The 17,951-nt window shown below is 34.4% G+C and overlaps 1 protein-coding gene across 30 annotated transcripts in view; it reads left to right on the forward strand.

The window, feature by feature from the left end:
- Positions 1-17,951, forward strand: part of RIMS2 (regulating synaptic membrane exocytosis 2) — a 215,540-nt gene that overhangs the window by 170,419 nt on the left and 27,170 nt on the right. For 12 of the 30 annotated variants that reach the window (XM_087825325.1, XM_087825330.1, XM_087825329.1 and 9 more), the window contains one exon: positions 7,411-7,583. The exons of 17 other annotated variants lie outside the window; for them this stretch is intronic. In XM_087825325.1, the coding sequence (XP_087681451.1) occupies positions 7,411-7,583 (173 nt within the window). Of the gene's footprint in view, positions 1-7,410; positions 7,584-8,440; positions 8,675-17,951 lie in introns of all 30 variants that reach the window. One more of the 30 variants, XM_087825324.1, reaches the window with a different exon arrangement.

The following is a 17,951-nucleotide window of genomic DNA, read 5'->3' on the forward strand; positions in this document are numbered from 1 at the left end:
TTTTACCCTGTCTCCGAATAGTCACATTCTGTGGTACTAGGAGCTAGGCCTACAACATATGAATTTGACGGGTACATAGTTCAGCCATAACATGTCTCTACAAAGTAATTAATGGTGTTTTAAATTATCACTTTAATGTATTATGAAAGCATATTTGATTATAATGTAATACTGATTTTTTTAGGTAACTATATTATTTCAAACTTTTTGATTTCTTAAAATGTTACTTTTCTCTTTTGATTTTTCCAACTACATTCACTCACATCCTAGCAGATGAAATGTATCTATAGTTTTGTGTTTGCAAATTTATTTTTAAAATTACTTTTCTTAGTTCTGATACCACATTTAAGTTGAAATATGGTTTTCTTATTCACAATTTTGTGCTGACATTTAAGCTTTGGCCCTTTTTCTTTACATGCATTTTTTAATTGCTACCTCCTACTATAAATACACATCTTGGGCCAGGAAATATAAAAAAGATATTTATTAATTATTCAGAAGTCATTTGAGATGACTAAGACAACACCTTCTGTGCTATAGAACACTATAAAATTGCAAAAGAAATTTTAATTTCTTCTCTTTTAGTAAATATGTTACTAAAAATTGACACAGGAGGGCATTTTAAAGAAGTTGCATTTAACCACCTGCTGCTAAAGGGGTCAATCTATGGACAGTAGCTGCTGTGGCCAAGAGCAATAATTTCTTGCTATATGTTGCCTAAGAGCACACAGAGGAAACAATTTTATTTTACCTCTAGCAAAAAATAAATTTATGCATTCACGTTTGCTTTCATCAAGCCTCCAGAGTTACTGGCCTGCTGACAACTTGAATACCCTGCAGGGGATACAAGGGATGAACGGTATTGGTCACCAAGGGGAGCAGGATCTTGCTTTATAGCATCAGTTAGGATATGGAAAATAAGGAAGGGAAAAATGTGATAAATAGGGCAGAAACATTCTTTCCAACTCAAAGCTCATATCATCGAAAAGGATTAAGTATAGACATAAACATTACAAATATAAAAATATTCAAACCAACAGAAGTGTGAAAACTTATAGACCTCCGAACCCATGGCATTTATCACCTCCTAAAATACATATGTTCTGTCTCATATGGTAACTGCCTGCCTATTTCTTATCTTTTGTGTTAAAGTATGCACTTCTTGAGAATGAGGACTCTGTTTTATCATCTTTGTAGTCTCTCCAGTGGCAAACATTTTGCTTTTGCTATAATGAGCTCTCATTATGTTTTTTGTGTGTAAATGAACATGAACGTGGATGTTAGAATGGCAGGGTGGCGTATGTTTGGAAAAGGTTTCAGAGCAGGTGAATATTAAACAAGATAAATATTTTGCACCAAGGTAGGAACAAGATACGAACTTAAGGGGAAAGTTTGGGTAGCTTATTGCATGAGTCAAAAACAGGTTTTCTAATGGGCATGTGATTATTGGTTTCTGTCTAGAGTTAATGAAAACAGAGAGAATACTGAGAAATAATTGGAGGATATGGGTTCTAATTTTGATTCTACCACTTAGGTGATAAGACTTTGGATAAATTGCCTAATAGTTCTTAATAGCCCAACTTTTTTCTGTGTACAGGTTGAGGAGCCTGTAATCCAGAAAGCGCTACACAAATATATGGTACTTTGGAGGCTGTATTGAAAAAATCACTATTCACGCTATGGTTTTAGGCATCCTCATCATTAATTAAGTGAATCATTTACTCTCATAGCCTAATCTTTAAAATTAGGTTTGAACTAGATTTTCTGTGTTTCGTTTTTCTCATCTAATGTTGTTTCATTCATTGATTCGGTAATCTCTGATCAGTGTCAGGCTCTCTGCTGGATGTATTCTCACAAATGATTGAATCTATGCATTTTTAAATTAACTTATGGCAAAGTAATTATGATTTAGAGTATAAATTTATATATAGATAATGTTTTTACTTATTATTTTACTTGAAATGATAGCTAAGTTTGAATCAATACTTAAGTCAAAACCTTTAGTCAATTAATGCAATTAATCAGCTAGGACTGTGGAGCCGTCTACATTGATAATTTCTCTTTAATTTGGCTAATGATAATTTGAACATATCTATAGTTTCATTATATGATAGCTTTGTTCATGAGTACAAAATTTGTTGTAATTTTTCTTCAATTGGAAAGAAAACAGATACTATTTATTAGCAAAATAAATTTACTAATGTTTTCCTAAACATGGAATTTTTATTATTTGTGTTTTGTCAGTTTTGAAGATTGTAAAATGATACTCCAACCTGGAAATAATATTGCTAACCTTGTAATATATCATATGAGAGAAGGAACTTTTGGCTGGTGATATCAGACTTGGTTTTCTTACTGCCCAGTATTTTAAAACAATCAATTCTTGGACTAGCGTTTTAGACAACAAATTAGTTTTCTGGTGAGATTTATTAAATTGAAGACTTGCAATCCTTAAGGGAACTCTTATAATTCCACCTGAATGTTTTGTCTCAGAAGTTCATGTACAAAGCTCAACCAACCTGGGCTGCTCAGGTGCTGTAGAGAAATCACTAGGAAATTACCTAATTAAAAAGAAGAGAAGAGAAAAATTTTATTTTAGGAATTTGAATATACTTTTTTTCCTCAGGAATATTCCAAATTTTTAATTAAAACTTTTCTTTTGCTAGAGCTTTTCAGATACTTTTCACTAATGTTGGGTTAAATAGGAGAACATGAACTTTTCCCAACCACTGAGAAACTCCTTAGTGTCTGGAACATCCTCAAGAGGAAGAATTTCCTGTAAATTTTTCTAGTTCACAATCTGCTTAATAGTAATGTACAAAGCATCAAAATGTTGTCAGGAAAAGCTTCCTCACTCTTACAGGATTTTAATGATATCCGATCAGAGCACAATTTTCAGCTAGGATCGTGTAATCCTTTGTAAGAAATCTTGTTTTTTTCCATTAAAGAGGGTGATGAACATATCATTTAGTGTTCATCTGTCAGCCATAAGCTAATAACATGCTAATTCTTCATTGTCTGTAGTGCCAGACAATACCAGCTCTCCTTAAATAAATGAACTGTTCACATTTATAACTCACTACCTTTGTACAATAATAATTTAGCTGCTTCTATCTCACTGTTAAAGTCTATAACTTTTGTTTATTATACTTTAGGACAAGCAAGAATACATTTAGGAAAAGCAAAATAAATGAACCATTTAAAAAATAAACTCCATTGTTAGGTCATTTATTACTTTGATTTCTGGGCTTTTTGTGAATTGTATATATGAAGATGTTATATTCTAAATATATTTAAAATAAGTTCTGTAGTTTTATTTATAAAAATATTTTTCTTACTATTTTTCACTTTCCAAATTTCTCATTCTGTTGATCATATGTCTATTTGGAAACCTGATCTGTACCCCAAAGGTAAACATACTTAGTTGCTTAGAACTCAGAGGAATGCATTTGGTGTGAGCCTTCTTGAGCAGACTGCTGAGTCTCCATTAAACTAGAGACTTTGCCTAGTTTGTATTTTTTCTTTATATGAATTTGTCCACTCAGTGACTTTTTATTTAATGGCCTGCTTTTCAGGCACTGCTGTGTGCTAAGCACACTTGGGTGTTTTGAGTCTTGCTTCTCTTACTCCTCACAAATAATCATTAAAATGGGATTTATCCTTATCTTACTGGTTCAAAGGCTAAACCTGAGTTTAAATTAAATATCTGATTCTTAGGTGCTAAGAAAATGACTAAGATAAGGAAGATATTGTCCTGACCTTTAGGAGCTTTTATTCTAATAGAGAATTAGAAAATTAAACACACACACAAATTCTTAAGCTTTAGGCACACAGCACACCTCTAACAAGAGGTATTGTGTGATGAATTATATAAAAGGCATAAAACTATAGTATATGGAATCATATCTTTTCTTAAATTTTGCATGTCCATAATTTTAGCTCAGCAAACTAGATTATCTGAGAGGCCTTAACCAAAGATATGTGCGATGTACATATGCACATATGTGGTTAAAAAACACACACACAAATTCTTAAGCTTTAGGCTAGTCTGTATGCACCTCTGAATCATAGCAACTGGGTCCATAGTCATGACTACTAAGAAGACAAAGGCTAGGATATGCAAAGTTAGATCCTAACTACTGAAACTCAAAAGTCAAGAAAGCAGTTAGGACTCAGAACAAATCAGACAAGAACCAATCAGGAGACATGGGAGGCACAGGCACCAGGCGGCTTTGGATGTCAGATCAGTATGAAGTAGCAGAGAGACAAACGGAAAACAGAGCAGCTGTGTCAGCCTAGAGCTCCTGCTGAGATAGAGCTCCTCCTTATCGGGCCGCTGGGAATGGGTAATTCCCTGTAAGGTGTAAGGTGATGGGATATGGATGAACCTGGCCAGGTGGGGAAGGTGAGGCCTGAGCACATACTGGGAGTTAGTGGAAAAGTTTGGTTTAATATTTAAATTTGCTTTATAAAAATATTTTCTGAAACAAAGCTATTGGATATATGTAGAAAGTTATATTTTTATTATAGCTTAGAGCAGTCTTAAAGTAATATATTTATTGTTGGGTATTTCTCCCTAATACCTCGTTTGGTAAAGACATTCCTAGAACTGATACTAAGCCAGTATTTAGCTACTATCTAATCATCATCATCATCATCATTTATCATTTATGGAACACTTGCTATGTGTCAGATATTTTTCTAAGTGCTTTGCATACATTATCTTATTTAATCCTTGCAGCAAGCCTTGGAGATGGGTATCATTGTTACTCACTTTATAACAGATAAAAAATGGCATCATAGAAGCAATTATCCTAAGATCACATTCCTAATAATTTATATAGCCAGGAAGCAGACCACTGATTCAGCCTAACTCCAGAGCCTGTGCTCAAAACAATTATAATATTACCTTTACTACCTCCTAGAGTTAAAGTTCAGGATTTTTCATTTGAATTTAGATGATATAATAATCCCTTGAACAAAAGCAAAGGAAAAAATATAGTACCAAAACTGCTGCTACAAAGAAAAAAATGCAGTGCCCAAACTGCTTATCCATCCAATGCTAAATTGTTTTAAAATATATGGTGTCAGACTGCTTCTCTTTTTTATTATAAATGACAAGAATGAGAAATATAACATCCCCCAAATACAGGGCAATATCTTTTGGACAGTTTAATAGTTTTGAAAATGTTCTTGAACATTCAGTTTTCATATAAGTGAAACGTCCAAAAATATATCAATAAAATGAAAGTGTTCATTTATTTCTCAACTTGAGATTAACTTTACTGTTAATACATTTGGTGAAACAAATATATACACAGTATATGTGTGTGTGTGTGTGCATGTGTGTGGGCTAAGAGATAATGTTGATACACCCATTGAAATGCTGTTCTAGGCAATGGCTGACAATGGCTGAGAACATTTTCATTTAAAGTAAATTTTTTTCAATATTTCAAAAAATTTTTAGTTTGAAAAAAGAATATCATGGATTAAATGTTCTCCACATAAATCCACTGTAAATAAATACTATTCCCTTTAAAAATAAAACATGAGGGTACGATTTACATAGGTATTTCCTCAAAAAAAGCAGCTTGCTTTTGAAGAGTTTCATAACAGTATATTCTTTGTGTTGAGAATTTATTCAACAAAGTGGAACGTTAGGTAGACTAAGACCAATATTTTACCTAATTTGAATGTATATTTCTAAAGGATTTGATTATTAAAATTTTATGAAGCCTTAGAAATAATCCTTTTATTTTTACATTTGAAGTAAAGTATCAATTGGTAATTCAAAAATATACAACTACATACTGGAAGGTCCCAGAGAAAAAAAACATAGGTCATTCAAATCCAATCTCATATTTATACTGGACCCTACTACAATTCATTTTGTCTGAGCCAACATGTTTATATCTAACATTTGCAGTGAATTGTGAGTCATACAGACCTGTTCATTAGGTAATGATTCTTAAGTCACATTAAATGGTTTCTATAAGACAATAATATTCTAAGGCTTTGGGAACACTACCTATGATTAGAAAAATCTCTGTTGCAAATTGACAGATATGGATATTTCAGTATTATGTTTGAAGCGCACACAATTAAAGAAAAATCTATTAGCAAATATTCTCTTAACCCAGCAATAGCCATCAGGACAGTAATAATACTGGCTGAATTTTTTCACATTATGTCATATACCAGATGTGTTACATTTGACCCTTGAACAACACTAGTTCGAACTATGCAGGTCCACTTACATGCTTATCTTTTTCAATAAATATGGTAAATGTATTTTTTCTTCCTTATTATTTTCTTAATCACATTGTATTTTCTCTAGCTTACTTTATTGTAAGAGTACAGCATATAATACATTTAACATACAAAATATGTGTTGATTGGCTGTTTACATGATCGATAAGGCTTCCAGTAAGCAGTAGGCCGTTAGGAGTTAAGGTTTGAAGGAGTCAAAAGTTACATGATGATTTTCAATTCCTCGGGGGTCAACTCTTCTAACTTCTGTGTTGTTCAAGGGTCGACTGTATTTCTAATTTTCAAAGCAACCCTGCAAAGAAGATATTACCCCTGCTATTTTATAAACAGAGTTTTAAAGGTTAACTTCTTTGTTCAATTTTACCCAGCTAGTAAGAGGTTTCCTTACTCCAGGCTGTCCAGACTCCAAAGTCTATTATTTTTTTACATCCCAATGTCATTAACATAAAGCATTTATGATAGTTTTTTATTTACCAGAATATTTGAACACCCTGCACCCTGGCTGTGCCAGATAACTGATTATTTCATTCCAGGAAATTTGAACTATTGTAAATAATAATGACTTTTTCTAGTATTTCTAGGATTCATCAAAATTCCAGTAATCTTTCAAAAATTAAACTTTCTCTTTTCTCTTGGCTTTTCTAGAAGAAGTTAGTGTCTTAATAATTAGATTTTATATTGTTTCTAGGTTTTCAAAGAAGCATAATGGATTAAAGAGAAAACTGATGTCTACTAAAATTGGTTTTTATAAGTTACAATGGCAACTTTATTATACTTTTCCCCCCCAAATTTTATTCAGAAATAAAAATATTCTTCTTCCTAATATTAAGCCAAATGTTTGTTTCCCAGATTTTACCTAAATGTTCTTCCCTGAGGCCATTGCTGTAGTGAAACTATTTTAATGGCCCTCATTGGGGTGTGGTGAACATGCTCTAATGGCCTTTGCTAAAAAACAAAGGTTTCACATAAATTGAATTTTTCTTTTAGGATAATTGCCATTCGCTTTTGTTTTATATGCAACTGAGTGAGGGTTTTGCAGTATCCTCTGTGGACAGTAAAGTGCTGAAATAGGAGAAGCTGATGACTGCTCTGTGTGGCAATACTGACAACTTCTGCGTATTTGTCAATCTGTGTTAACAGTATCGATCAGGATGGGATCCTCATAGAGGGGCAGATAACATTTCCACTAAATCCTCGGACAGTGATGTAAGTGACATATCTGCGGTTTCCAGGACTAGTAGTGCTTCTCGTTTCAGCAGCACAAGCTACATGTCTGTCCAATCAGAGCGGCCCAGAGGAAACAAGAGAATCAGGTGAGTGAGGGGCTTCCGCAGGAAACTCTCCTGAATTTATATTTGGAGGCCTTTATTTTTCTTTGGATAAGCATAAAATCCTTTCTTTCTAAAGGTTAATGTATGTCCTTTGGCAATAAGAGCTTCTGTACATGTTATTTTTTTATTATATTTTGGTCTACTTTTCAAACTTCTTGTACAGGCCAGCTTTATGGAACTTACAATTTTCTTACTGAATTACTTGAAATAACTATTATTAGTTTTTTTTAATGTTTTCTATTTTTAAAAGTAATTCTTTTATATACTTATTGAGGTTAAAGTGACGGCTCTGTGAAGACTTGAATATTTTAATGTTCTAAGGAATGTGAAAAATAATTTTGGAGGGTTCTTCTTCTAGTTGAATATTTCAGTGATTCAGAAAACAGAAGAATATTATTTTTTTAGTAGGATGCTCCTTGTCCTCCTGAAACTGTTATAAATGTTTGGAAAAAGTCCTCAGCTTCTCATTATAAATGCATTATATTTATTCATACAATTTGCGTTTATCACCAGACCTGTAGAGGTTTGGGAGCTTGAGCTAAATTATTTTTTTACTCCTATGTGTCAAAAAAAATCTATAATGCAGAGACCACAGCTTTTTTTTCCATGCAACTCTGTGACGGAAATATGATTTAAAGAACAATTATGATGAAGTGCTGCTTACATGAGCGCTTCTCTGGTGTACTGGAAAAGGCTTTGACGTTTAAAAGACTTGATTGTTGTTTATGTTTTAGTAGTTTTCATTTCCTTGCTGTTTAATTTTGTGTGCATTTTTTTCTTACTTTTTCTTTCTCTGTGTTTATTTGCATGCCTGCCTTCCATTTGTGTTGCTTTCAAAGGCCGAAGGAAGTAGGAGAGGGAGGGAAAGAAGGGGATAGACATGAAGAGATAGTTCAGGAGGTAAAGGAAGAAGGAATTAGTGAGAAAGGGGAAGAGATTACCAAAACGGCTAATAATGAGAAAAACAGAGAATCGGGAGACGAGCAAACACAAGATATCCCTGAGCAGGGGAAAGAGAAAGAACAGTGGAAAAAAGAGGATTTGCAGAGGCGATTCTCACAAGAGGATCACAGGTAAACTGCTCATATTTGTAGACATTTTCATTAGCAATGTAGCCCCTTTTCCTACCTGCGAAAATGATTTTGCTGTTTACATTTGGATAATTTTCTTGTGTTTTTATTTCTTTATATTCTAATACAACTAATATGTTGGCAGATTATTATCAAATAGATTGATTTCTTAAACAGACTTATTTGTATCCACTAGTTCTGAGAGTCTGATTTATTGGTTTTCAAGTTATTTAAGGACAAACTGGATCAAACTTAAATTTCCCTTTAGTTTTGTTTTTTGTTTTTTAACATTAATTATATATCTTCCTCATTTGTTGAGTCAAAACCTTTGAAATGCAGTTCTGAAAGGGTTGAAAACATTTGGCCTACTTTATAAGAAATATCACATAGTGGAAATGAATTTTTAAAAGGAGAAGCAAAATGGCAACAAGGAAGCCTTATTCGGTCTCTGGCACTCTTGCCTCTTAATTTTCTGGTGGGTTCTGCTGCAGTGTTGAGTCCTGAGGAAGACTGCCAAGCAGAGCAGCTGGAAAGAAAGGGTAGCTGCCCCAGGGATCATTAGGAGGCAGACATACTGTGTTAGGCCCCTCTCAAAATTCATTCAGCTGGGGAAACCACCAGAGAAGGAAATTTGAAAAGGCGACAAGGGCAGGAAAAAACACCAACAGCAAGGCATGAAGCGCAGCTTTGCTTTCATTTTCATAACCCAAGGCACGAAGTATGAAGCTGTCTCTACAGTGCTATACTGAAGGACAAGTCAGCACAAGTACGCCGAGACTTCAGCCTCCTGCCTGGGATGGGTTTCTCTGCATTGATCTGAGACTGAGGATTGCAAATCATGTACATTTGGGAGGTATTGGGGTTTCTGGTATTCAGTCCAGAATTTGATTTTCTCTTAGTACAAAGTCTGCTTGATAAGCACACCCTATTATAAGCCAGATTTTGCAGTTAGTGTATCTAAACCCAACCTCAGTTTGTGCTTTACTCGTAATTAATGAGAAAGATAATTGGAGCAGATGTTTACCCCTTGGGTATACAACTCAGTGGTTTGGTCTACGGTACTTTATGTCTCAGCTTAGTATATTTAATTATACCTGCTCTATGAAAGTTTCTATATAACAGACTAAACCTAATAATGAATATTAATTAGGCGTATTTTGATTTGAGTCTAAACTATTTCATTTTGTCTTTTTTATCTAACTTTTGATAATTACACTAGTTTATTAAGAAAAGATCATTTTTCTGATTCGTTGGGCATAGGATCATTTCATCACTAATTCGCAGAGAAAAGCTTTCCAATTTTTCTTTGGAAAGAGATGCTGTAGAGTTTTTTTTCTTCCAAAAGCAGAGCAAAATGTGAGTCTCTAATGTGTTTTCTTTTGTATACACTGTGTAAATGAAAACATGAGCCCACTGAGGTTTGCCTGGAGTCAGAAGCCTGTTCCGCATACCTGGCTTGGACAGAGGTTTAGAGAAGATTGTAACCTTATGGTCCCAGCTTTTAATATTACTTTCTTCATCACGTTCTTCAACAAGAGAGCATGTTATTTTACAGGGAAAAGGGAAGATGGTACATTCCTAGCAGTCCGAGTCATCTCGGCGCTGCGTTCATCTTAGGTAACTAGACAATGTTTCTGGACTGTAGACTGAAGGAGGCCAGGCTTACCCTCCAGGGAACACATACTCCCTAAGGTGGCAACAGTGTCATCTGCAATCACTGTAAGAAAGGGTGGTGTCACTAACTAGCTGTTGCAATGTAGGATCTTGAATTTGCTTTCATTTCTTAGAATAAAACTGACAATCTTTATTTTGAAAGGAAATATGTTTGAGTACTCCCAGTGTCGTTTTATTTTGGTAGTTGGTAAAAACAGTCATACATGGTTTAAATGCTAAAAACAACTATGTGCTTATACATTATTGGAAATAATCATATCCTTTGATACACCATTGATCTTTTATATCTTTTACTTGTAATCCAAGTTTCTATAAACAAAAAAAAAATTTCTGACTTCAGAGTTTAAGTATTTGTAGTACTGTTACTACTTAAAGTTAACATAGTGACTACAATGAATGAAATTGATTGTAGGTGCTGTTTTCATTACAATATTTGCATCTCATTGCATGATACACAATTATGGTTTTTATGTTACATTAAGTCAAATTAACATACATCTTCTGAATGTACAAGTAGAAATTGAACAGCAAACAATAGATTCAGGAAGGTTCATTAAATACTTGAATATAACATTTTTTCTTAGTTGATAATAATGTGTTCATATTTAGCTATTTATAATTTATACATATGTATATAGTTCTAGTAAAATGCCCCTAAATCATTGATGATGATATGGTGAACTCCAGAAAATATGAACTTATATTTGCCATTTAAAATATCTTTCTCACTCTGTGTATGTCTGTATTTTAAATTTTATATGTATTTACATTTGCTGATTATATACCAGATATATGTGGTAAGCTGGCCCGGAAAAAAGGGTGTTAAGAGGTAGAGAAAAATCATTCAACCAATATTTCTTTAGAAAATTTCTCAGGCACTGTACTTAAAATTGGAAATGGAAATTAAATGAAATATTTTCATACTTTTAAGCCTGAGAGTGAAGCAGTTTCTTAGCCTTGATGAATGGATGTTTAAGGGCAGCTCCATATCCAAAAAATGCCATCAACACACTTAAACAAATTCACAAGGACATTTGACAGAAGAATTTGACAACGAAAGGGGAGATCTTAAATCTGCAATGGAAGATAGAAAAAAACAGATACTGAAAAGTATAGCATTGTCAAAACCAACAATGTTGGTAGCTTTGTCATCAGACTAGACAATAATTATTCATTCTTCCAGGCTTTTTTCTGGAGACATAAGACAAAAGAAAAAATTTTAAGAAACTTGTTCTCTATATGTTTTTAGTTCTAAGGCATTTCTATAATGCTGTGGAATTACAATATGTCTTTTGGAAGAGATTGTCCTTGAGATAGGGAAATTTTTTAAAGGTAAAAGATAACATCAGTTAAAATTGTCATGAATAGCTGTTTTTAAGAGACTTAAGCCACCTAAATTATCTAACAAAAAAAGGTTCTTATCATTTTTAGAAGGGCAAGCAGGATCATTGTTAATAAAATCTTTATTGCTGCTAACATTAGTTTTAGAAAACACATATTTGTGACTATGTCATATAACTTGATGTGTATGACCTGTGTCTGCCCATGTTACACCTTTAAAAGGAATTAGTGTGTCTCATGAAAACAGTTGCAGATTAGGAATCTAAGATATCTGGATTCTCATCTTAACTCTGCCACTGTATCTGTGCACTCTATCTGCCCAGGCTCTTTGGCTTGTCAAGGAGAAGAATGGATGATTCGTACTCTCTTTTGAGTTTAGATGGGTGTGGAATACAGAAAACAGGGAAGTAAGCATCTTCTGTCATACTGACTGATGGTTATCATGAACCCAAGAGATAATTGGTTCTGTGACTAACCACTGGTAAAACAAACAGCTCAACATAAATTTCTACCATTTGGCAGATGTTTTTAAAATTTAAGCAGCCAGTATTAATACTTCATTGATCAAGTTGAGTGTTTTTGGTTTTCAGGAAGCATTTTTCAATGCTAACTCATCCCAGAGGCTTCCCTCCCTCCCTCCCTCCCTCCCTCCCTCCCTCCCTCCCTCCCTCCCTCCCTCCCTCCCTCCCTCCCTCCCTTCTGCCATCTTTCCAAAGCTATACGATTTGGTGACATTTTACTAAAGTTATATAATTTTGTCTCTTAGTTTGAATAATCATGATAGTAACTGCTCTTGGCTATTCTAAAATATTGCCTCTTAAGGTTGTACTTGTTTTAATTTAAATAATCACTTCAGAAGTGACCTAAGGAGTCACAAAAGTGGAACAAAGGTGAATAAAAGCCATTAATTCAACAAACATGAGTACTCTACTCATCTGTGCCCAATGCCAATGTTTAGGTGACATTTTGAAAAGCCATTACCCTTGGAAATTGTTTGATACTTAAATATGCAACCCAGTGGCACAGAGGAATGTCTAAATAGCCTCCGCAAAACTGGATAAACACACCCTTGCCCGTGTTACAGGTGTGATCCTACCGATCAGATGGTAACTGCGGAGGATACAGGTTTGGTGCTGGACCTTTCCCGCTCCTAAAACTGCACGACTGGGGGTCAGCCCAGACATGACCAGGAGCTGTCATTTCACTAGCTTTAGCAGAACCTTCCTGTCTCAACTGCTTTAACTAGAGTGGCTAAATATCTTTTAAATTTATGAGAAAAATATTTATTTTTGCTTACAGAATCTTAGGCTAGGTGGGCTAAGATGCGAGCTGATGTAACAATGCCTGAGTGTTACTCCAGACTAGAGTCAACTACAATTCCTTAAGTTATGCCTTCTGTCCCAATTTTAAAAAGCAACTGAACAGCAAAGCAATACATCCTAAGACTAGATTGTTTTTATGTTGGGACAGAACTGAGGCTTCAGAATTAGATTTATAACAGAAATCAATAAAAATACTTGCTGACATCTCACTACATGCGTTGACTGTCTGCATATGGCTGAAGGTATAACCTAAATATAATGTGTGGTCCCTGGAAGATGGAAGGATTAGCTTAAATGGAAGAAAGAAGGAAACTGCTCCAAATTAGTGCAATATTTTCTATATCAGCGTAGGAGCAAAAGGAGTGCAGCACCCGGCAGTGCATGGCCTGCATGGGGCGGAGGACTGCTGTGAAATGTGTAAATGGACAGTAATTAGTGGCGATTCTTATGATCTGAATCCTTTATTATTTGAAGTCTTTACCATTAATTGACACTTGCCATGTTTCGCCTTGGGTTCTATTTTGTCTTTACGCTTTATTTAGCCAACTGGGTTATAAGTGGTTTTAAAACAAATATCATGTCTTGTATTAATAATTAGCATAATTACAATGACCCTGTTCCAATGTCTTAAACATGGTAGATGTACAAATAAGTATTTGTTCATTGGTTCATATCTATGTATTTCTAAAACTTATTAAGAAGTTTTCTTTTCCTTATTAGCAAATACATATTTATTGAGTACCAAAATGATTTTGAAACATACTAGATGCAGCTTAAAATTAAATTAGTATTTAATCATCCGTACATTACTCAGAATTTTCATTCATGTAATGAATTTATTTAATTCACTTATTCAATAAATTCTTTTCTTAGTGCTATTTAGTGCCAAGTATCAGGTACTGGGCTGCTGAAGTAACTGACAAAATGAACTGTCCAAATTCCATGAGAAGAGAGGAAACAAGTGCAATAGAATTTCTATAATAGTGACATAATAAGACCTTGAGAACACATTATAATTGGCATCCAAGAATTCATGAAGTAAAATGTAATGTTGCCATATTGTTAGGTTCTTGAAATGGTCCGGGTATAGCTGCACAGCTAGCTCGCAGTTTTGCTGCAGGAGCCCCCTGCCCAGATACCAGTTGCATTTTGATCCCAGCTGGCAGCAGTTGTCTACTTCAGTGAAAATACCAAAAATGGTGGTAATTCTGAACAGCAAGTAAAGGCTTACAATACTTTCACATGGGAAGTTGTCCTACTGTGTAAGGCTCAGCCAGCGAGTCTCAAAAAATGGCTGCTGAATCTGCAGCATCAGCATCCACCTGGAAACTTGTTAGAAATGAAGATTTTCAGTCACCTCCCCAGACCTACTGAATCAAAAACTCTGGGAATAGGGCGAAGAAATCTGTGTTTTAACAAGCCCTCCAGATGATTCTGATGCAGTCTGAAGTTTGTCAACCCAGCTCTAAGCTTAGCGGAATTTGTTTTCACCTTGCAGTAGTGGTCAGGTGTGCTGGCCAAGAGTATGCATTTTTGAACCAGACTGCTGGGTTCAAATCCCAGCTTCACAGCTTACTAGCAGTGAGACCAAGACCATGGCAAACTTCCTTTCTGTGCTTACGTTCTTCTGTTGTTACAATAAGCTCCTATGTCATAAGCTTGTTCTGAGGACTGTTTCAAATGAGGCACAGTGTACGTGAAGGTCCTGAGATGGAAAAGTGCTTGACATTTTTCTGCAATTTAAAAGAGGCGGAAAAGTAGTTCATAAAGGAAAATGAGATGAGTTGAAAGAGAAAGACAGGGCCACATCATGCAGTCTTGCTGGCCCTTGGAGGATGAGGGTGGGCTTCTGAGCTCCTGTGGAGGAACCGGTATTTGCAGAGAGGGACATTTTTTTGTAGACTATCAGATTGGTACAAAGTTATGGTCTTTTTTTAATAGAGCAATTTGATTGGTAATCCTATCTTTCAAATCCATAATTTTTTCATTAAACTTTTGTATGTGATTACTTGTAAAAATATATATCTGACATAATTGTGTTTATTTATATAACTTTGACTTTAAATGACTGATGATAAACCTTGGACAATTTGATAGTTTCATTGTGTAATAATCTGTAACATAATCACCCATAAAGTTCTGAGGGTTTATGATTTTTATTTTGGAACATAAGAGTTTTAAAATGCAAGGATTTAATCATGTAGAAATTAATAAATGTTACCTTTTAAAGGCACATTTTTAAATTAAAGTTTAGCATCTTCATTTACTGTCAGTTAGCATTATTTTTAACACTTTAAATCAAAATTTTATTATAAAATACGTATTTGGTGCAATATACAACAATATCAGCACATTTATCGTGCGTATGATTGAGTACTGTAAGGATATGTCAAGGTGAAGAAAAATACCTTGTTTTTGAATTTGCATTGTATATTTAATTCATTATTTAGTCACTCAAACATGAGTTTAAGAGAAGTGGCAGGTTATATTTATTATGGGAAAAGAACTTATAATAAATATCCATAAAAGCAGAAGTAGCCTGTAAATATATTACAAGAAGTATGTTTGAGACATGATATTTACAAATTGCTTAATCTCTGTTTATCTTTATTTTTTTATTATGAATAGATTCATTTGAAAATGAAAGTATATAGTTTCATAAAGTGGCTGATTGTCATGGAAGTAATAATACCCATGAATATCACTGCTGTTAGTTTTCGACACAGACTTGAGAAAATAATATTGTAATGTTTTGTGTGACCCTTTTGCCACAGTGGTCACTCCTTCTTGATGACCTCTTCATTGGCTATCATTATGTCTCTAATCTCAATAAGCATTTTTATCTAGTCTTAATTACACTTAGCTAAAAGCAATAATACAACACTTAAATTGTCATTTTTTCCCAGGAAAAGGGGGGTTTATGGAAAAGTCTAAGTTTGGGACTTTGGGAGTGTTTTCAGGAGGATGATCTGTAAAATAAAGACAACTTCCCATTTTACTCAGTATTTACCAACAAAACGGAGGAGTAAGTTTCTTTGGGTGGATTGTATGTAGCATTTCATTTAGTGCCAAAAGCGTATAACTTTTTATTCAGTACCAACCACAGTATGACATTTTATAGGTAATAAATGCCTATTCAATTTAATTTACTTGTATATACATTATTAGGTATTAATCATGTGTGTAACAGATCATCTTATAAATATTTTCATTGAAATACATCTTTTCAAGTTTGAAATGATCAAAGGTATGGGAATTATACACCTATATGAAGTCTGAAAGGCCATTTCCTTGAGGCCACTGACTTCTCTGTTTATGTAAAACAGCTGCTTCAAATAAATTGAGCAAGTTTAAGTTTCTATTTTTACTAAAGCATCAATATCCCATGTAATTGTGCACATATTTAATAATTAAAGCTAACATTTAGCATGTACTAAATGCTGAATATATTTTTAAATTTAATCATCACAACCTTGTGAGAGTTACTATTTTGTTAGATTAACTAACTCATTTATTCAACAAATATTTACTGTACACTTACCATGTGGCAGGCATTATTTTAAAACCTGGGGTTTCACACTGAACCAAGAGGTAAAGTCCTTGCCCCATGAAGCTTACATTCAAGTGGAAAGGTATAGAATAAATAGATGAGAAAACTAATGCTCAGAACAGGTAAAGAAATATTCTCAAGGTCATGAACTAGTAAATGATAGAAATAGGATAGAAACCCCTGTCTGACTGACTTTGAACCTAGATTTGTTTCACCTCTTGATAAAATTTTCAGATTTTGTTGCCTTAAATCGTATCATATTGTTGAGCTGCTTCTGTACCAAAGAATCAAGAATCAAGTTTTTTCTATGAGGGACTATGCCCTAAGCTTAAGAGAATTTGAAAAATAGAATTACAGTAGCCACCTGCCCCCGGGCCCCCCTTATCCATGGTTTCAATTTCACTGTTCCCTGTAGTCAACCTCGATCTGAAAATATTAAATGGAAAATTCCAGAAATAAACAATTCATAAAGTTTAAATTCAGTGCCATTCTGAGTAGCATGGTGAAATTCCATGCCATCCTGCTCTGTCCTCCTCAGGACGTGCATCGTCCCTTTGTCCAGCATGTCCACCCTGCCCATCTATTAGTCACTTAGCCATCTCCTTAATCAGGTCTACTGTCACGGTATGGAAGTACTTGTGTTCAAGTAACCCTTATTTTACTTAATAATGGCCCCAAAGTGCAAAGGTAGTAATGCTGACGATTCCAATAAAGAGAAGCAGTAAGTGCTTCCATTAAGTGAAAAGGTGAGCATGTATAGGAAAAACCACAGGATATGTAGGGTGTGATACAATCCACAGTTTCAGGCAGCCACCGGGGGGTGGGGGGGATTGGGACATATCCCCGTGGATAAAGGGGGACTACTGTATTTCATTACCCAAATTTGAAGAATTAGGCTCGTTGAAGTTGGGATTTAAGCCCACATCTGTGTGCCCCCAAACTTTTTGATGCCATTGCTTATTAAAGAGTAGCAAAACCAAACAACCTTAAAAATGACCTATTTGGGGTGTACAGAAGCATATACACTGTTCTCGCTCTGTCTCCTTCCCTATTTATGCCTCATTTCTCCTTGAAACAAACGTGAAGGTTGAAATAGTACACTTCATTTCTTTAAAATTTCGCATTGAGCCTTCCCCTCTCAAATGCCTGGAGAAAATGTACATACATTAATAAAAATAACAACTTGTCCTATCCTTAGCAGATTTTACTCTAGGATAGAGGGAAAAAAATGTTTTTTTACTGAGACCAAGAAATCGAATTAGAGATAAGAGTTCACCTCAGGGGTCAGGGTTCTTTTAAACGATGTCTATTTCTAATTTTCATTTTTATTTTTGCTTTTTTATTTTTAATTTTGTTTCTATATTATGTGTTACATACTGAAATTTACCAGAAT

Source organism: Miniopterus natalensis, chromosome 16 (assembly GCF_054644295.1).
Source record: "Miniopterus natalensis isolate mMinNat1 chromosome 16, mMinNat1.hap1, whole genome shotgun sequence".
Lineage (NCBI taxonomy): Eukaryota > Metazoa > Chordata > Mammalia > Chiroptera > Miniopteridae > Miniopterus > Miniopterus natalensis.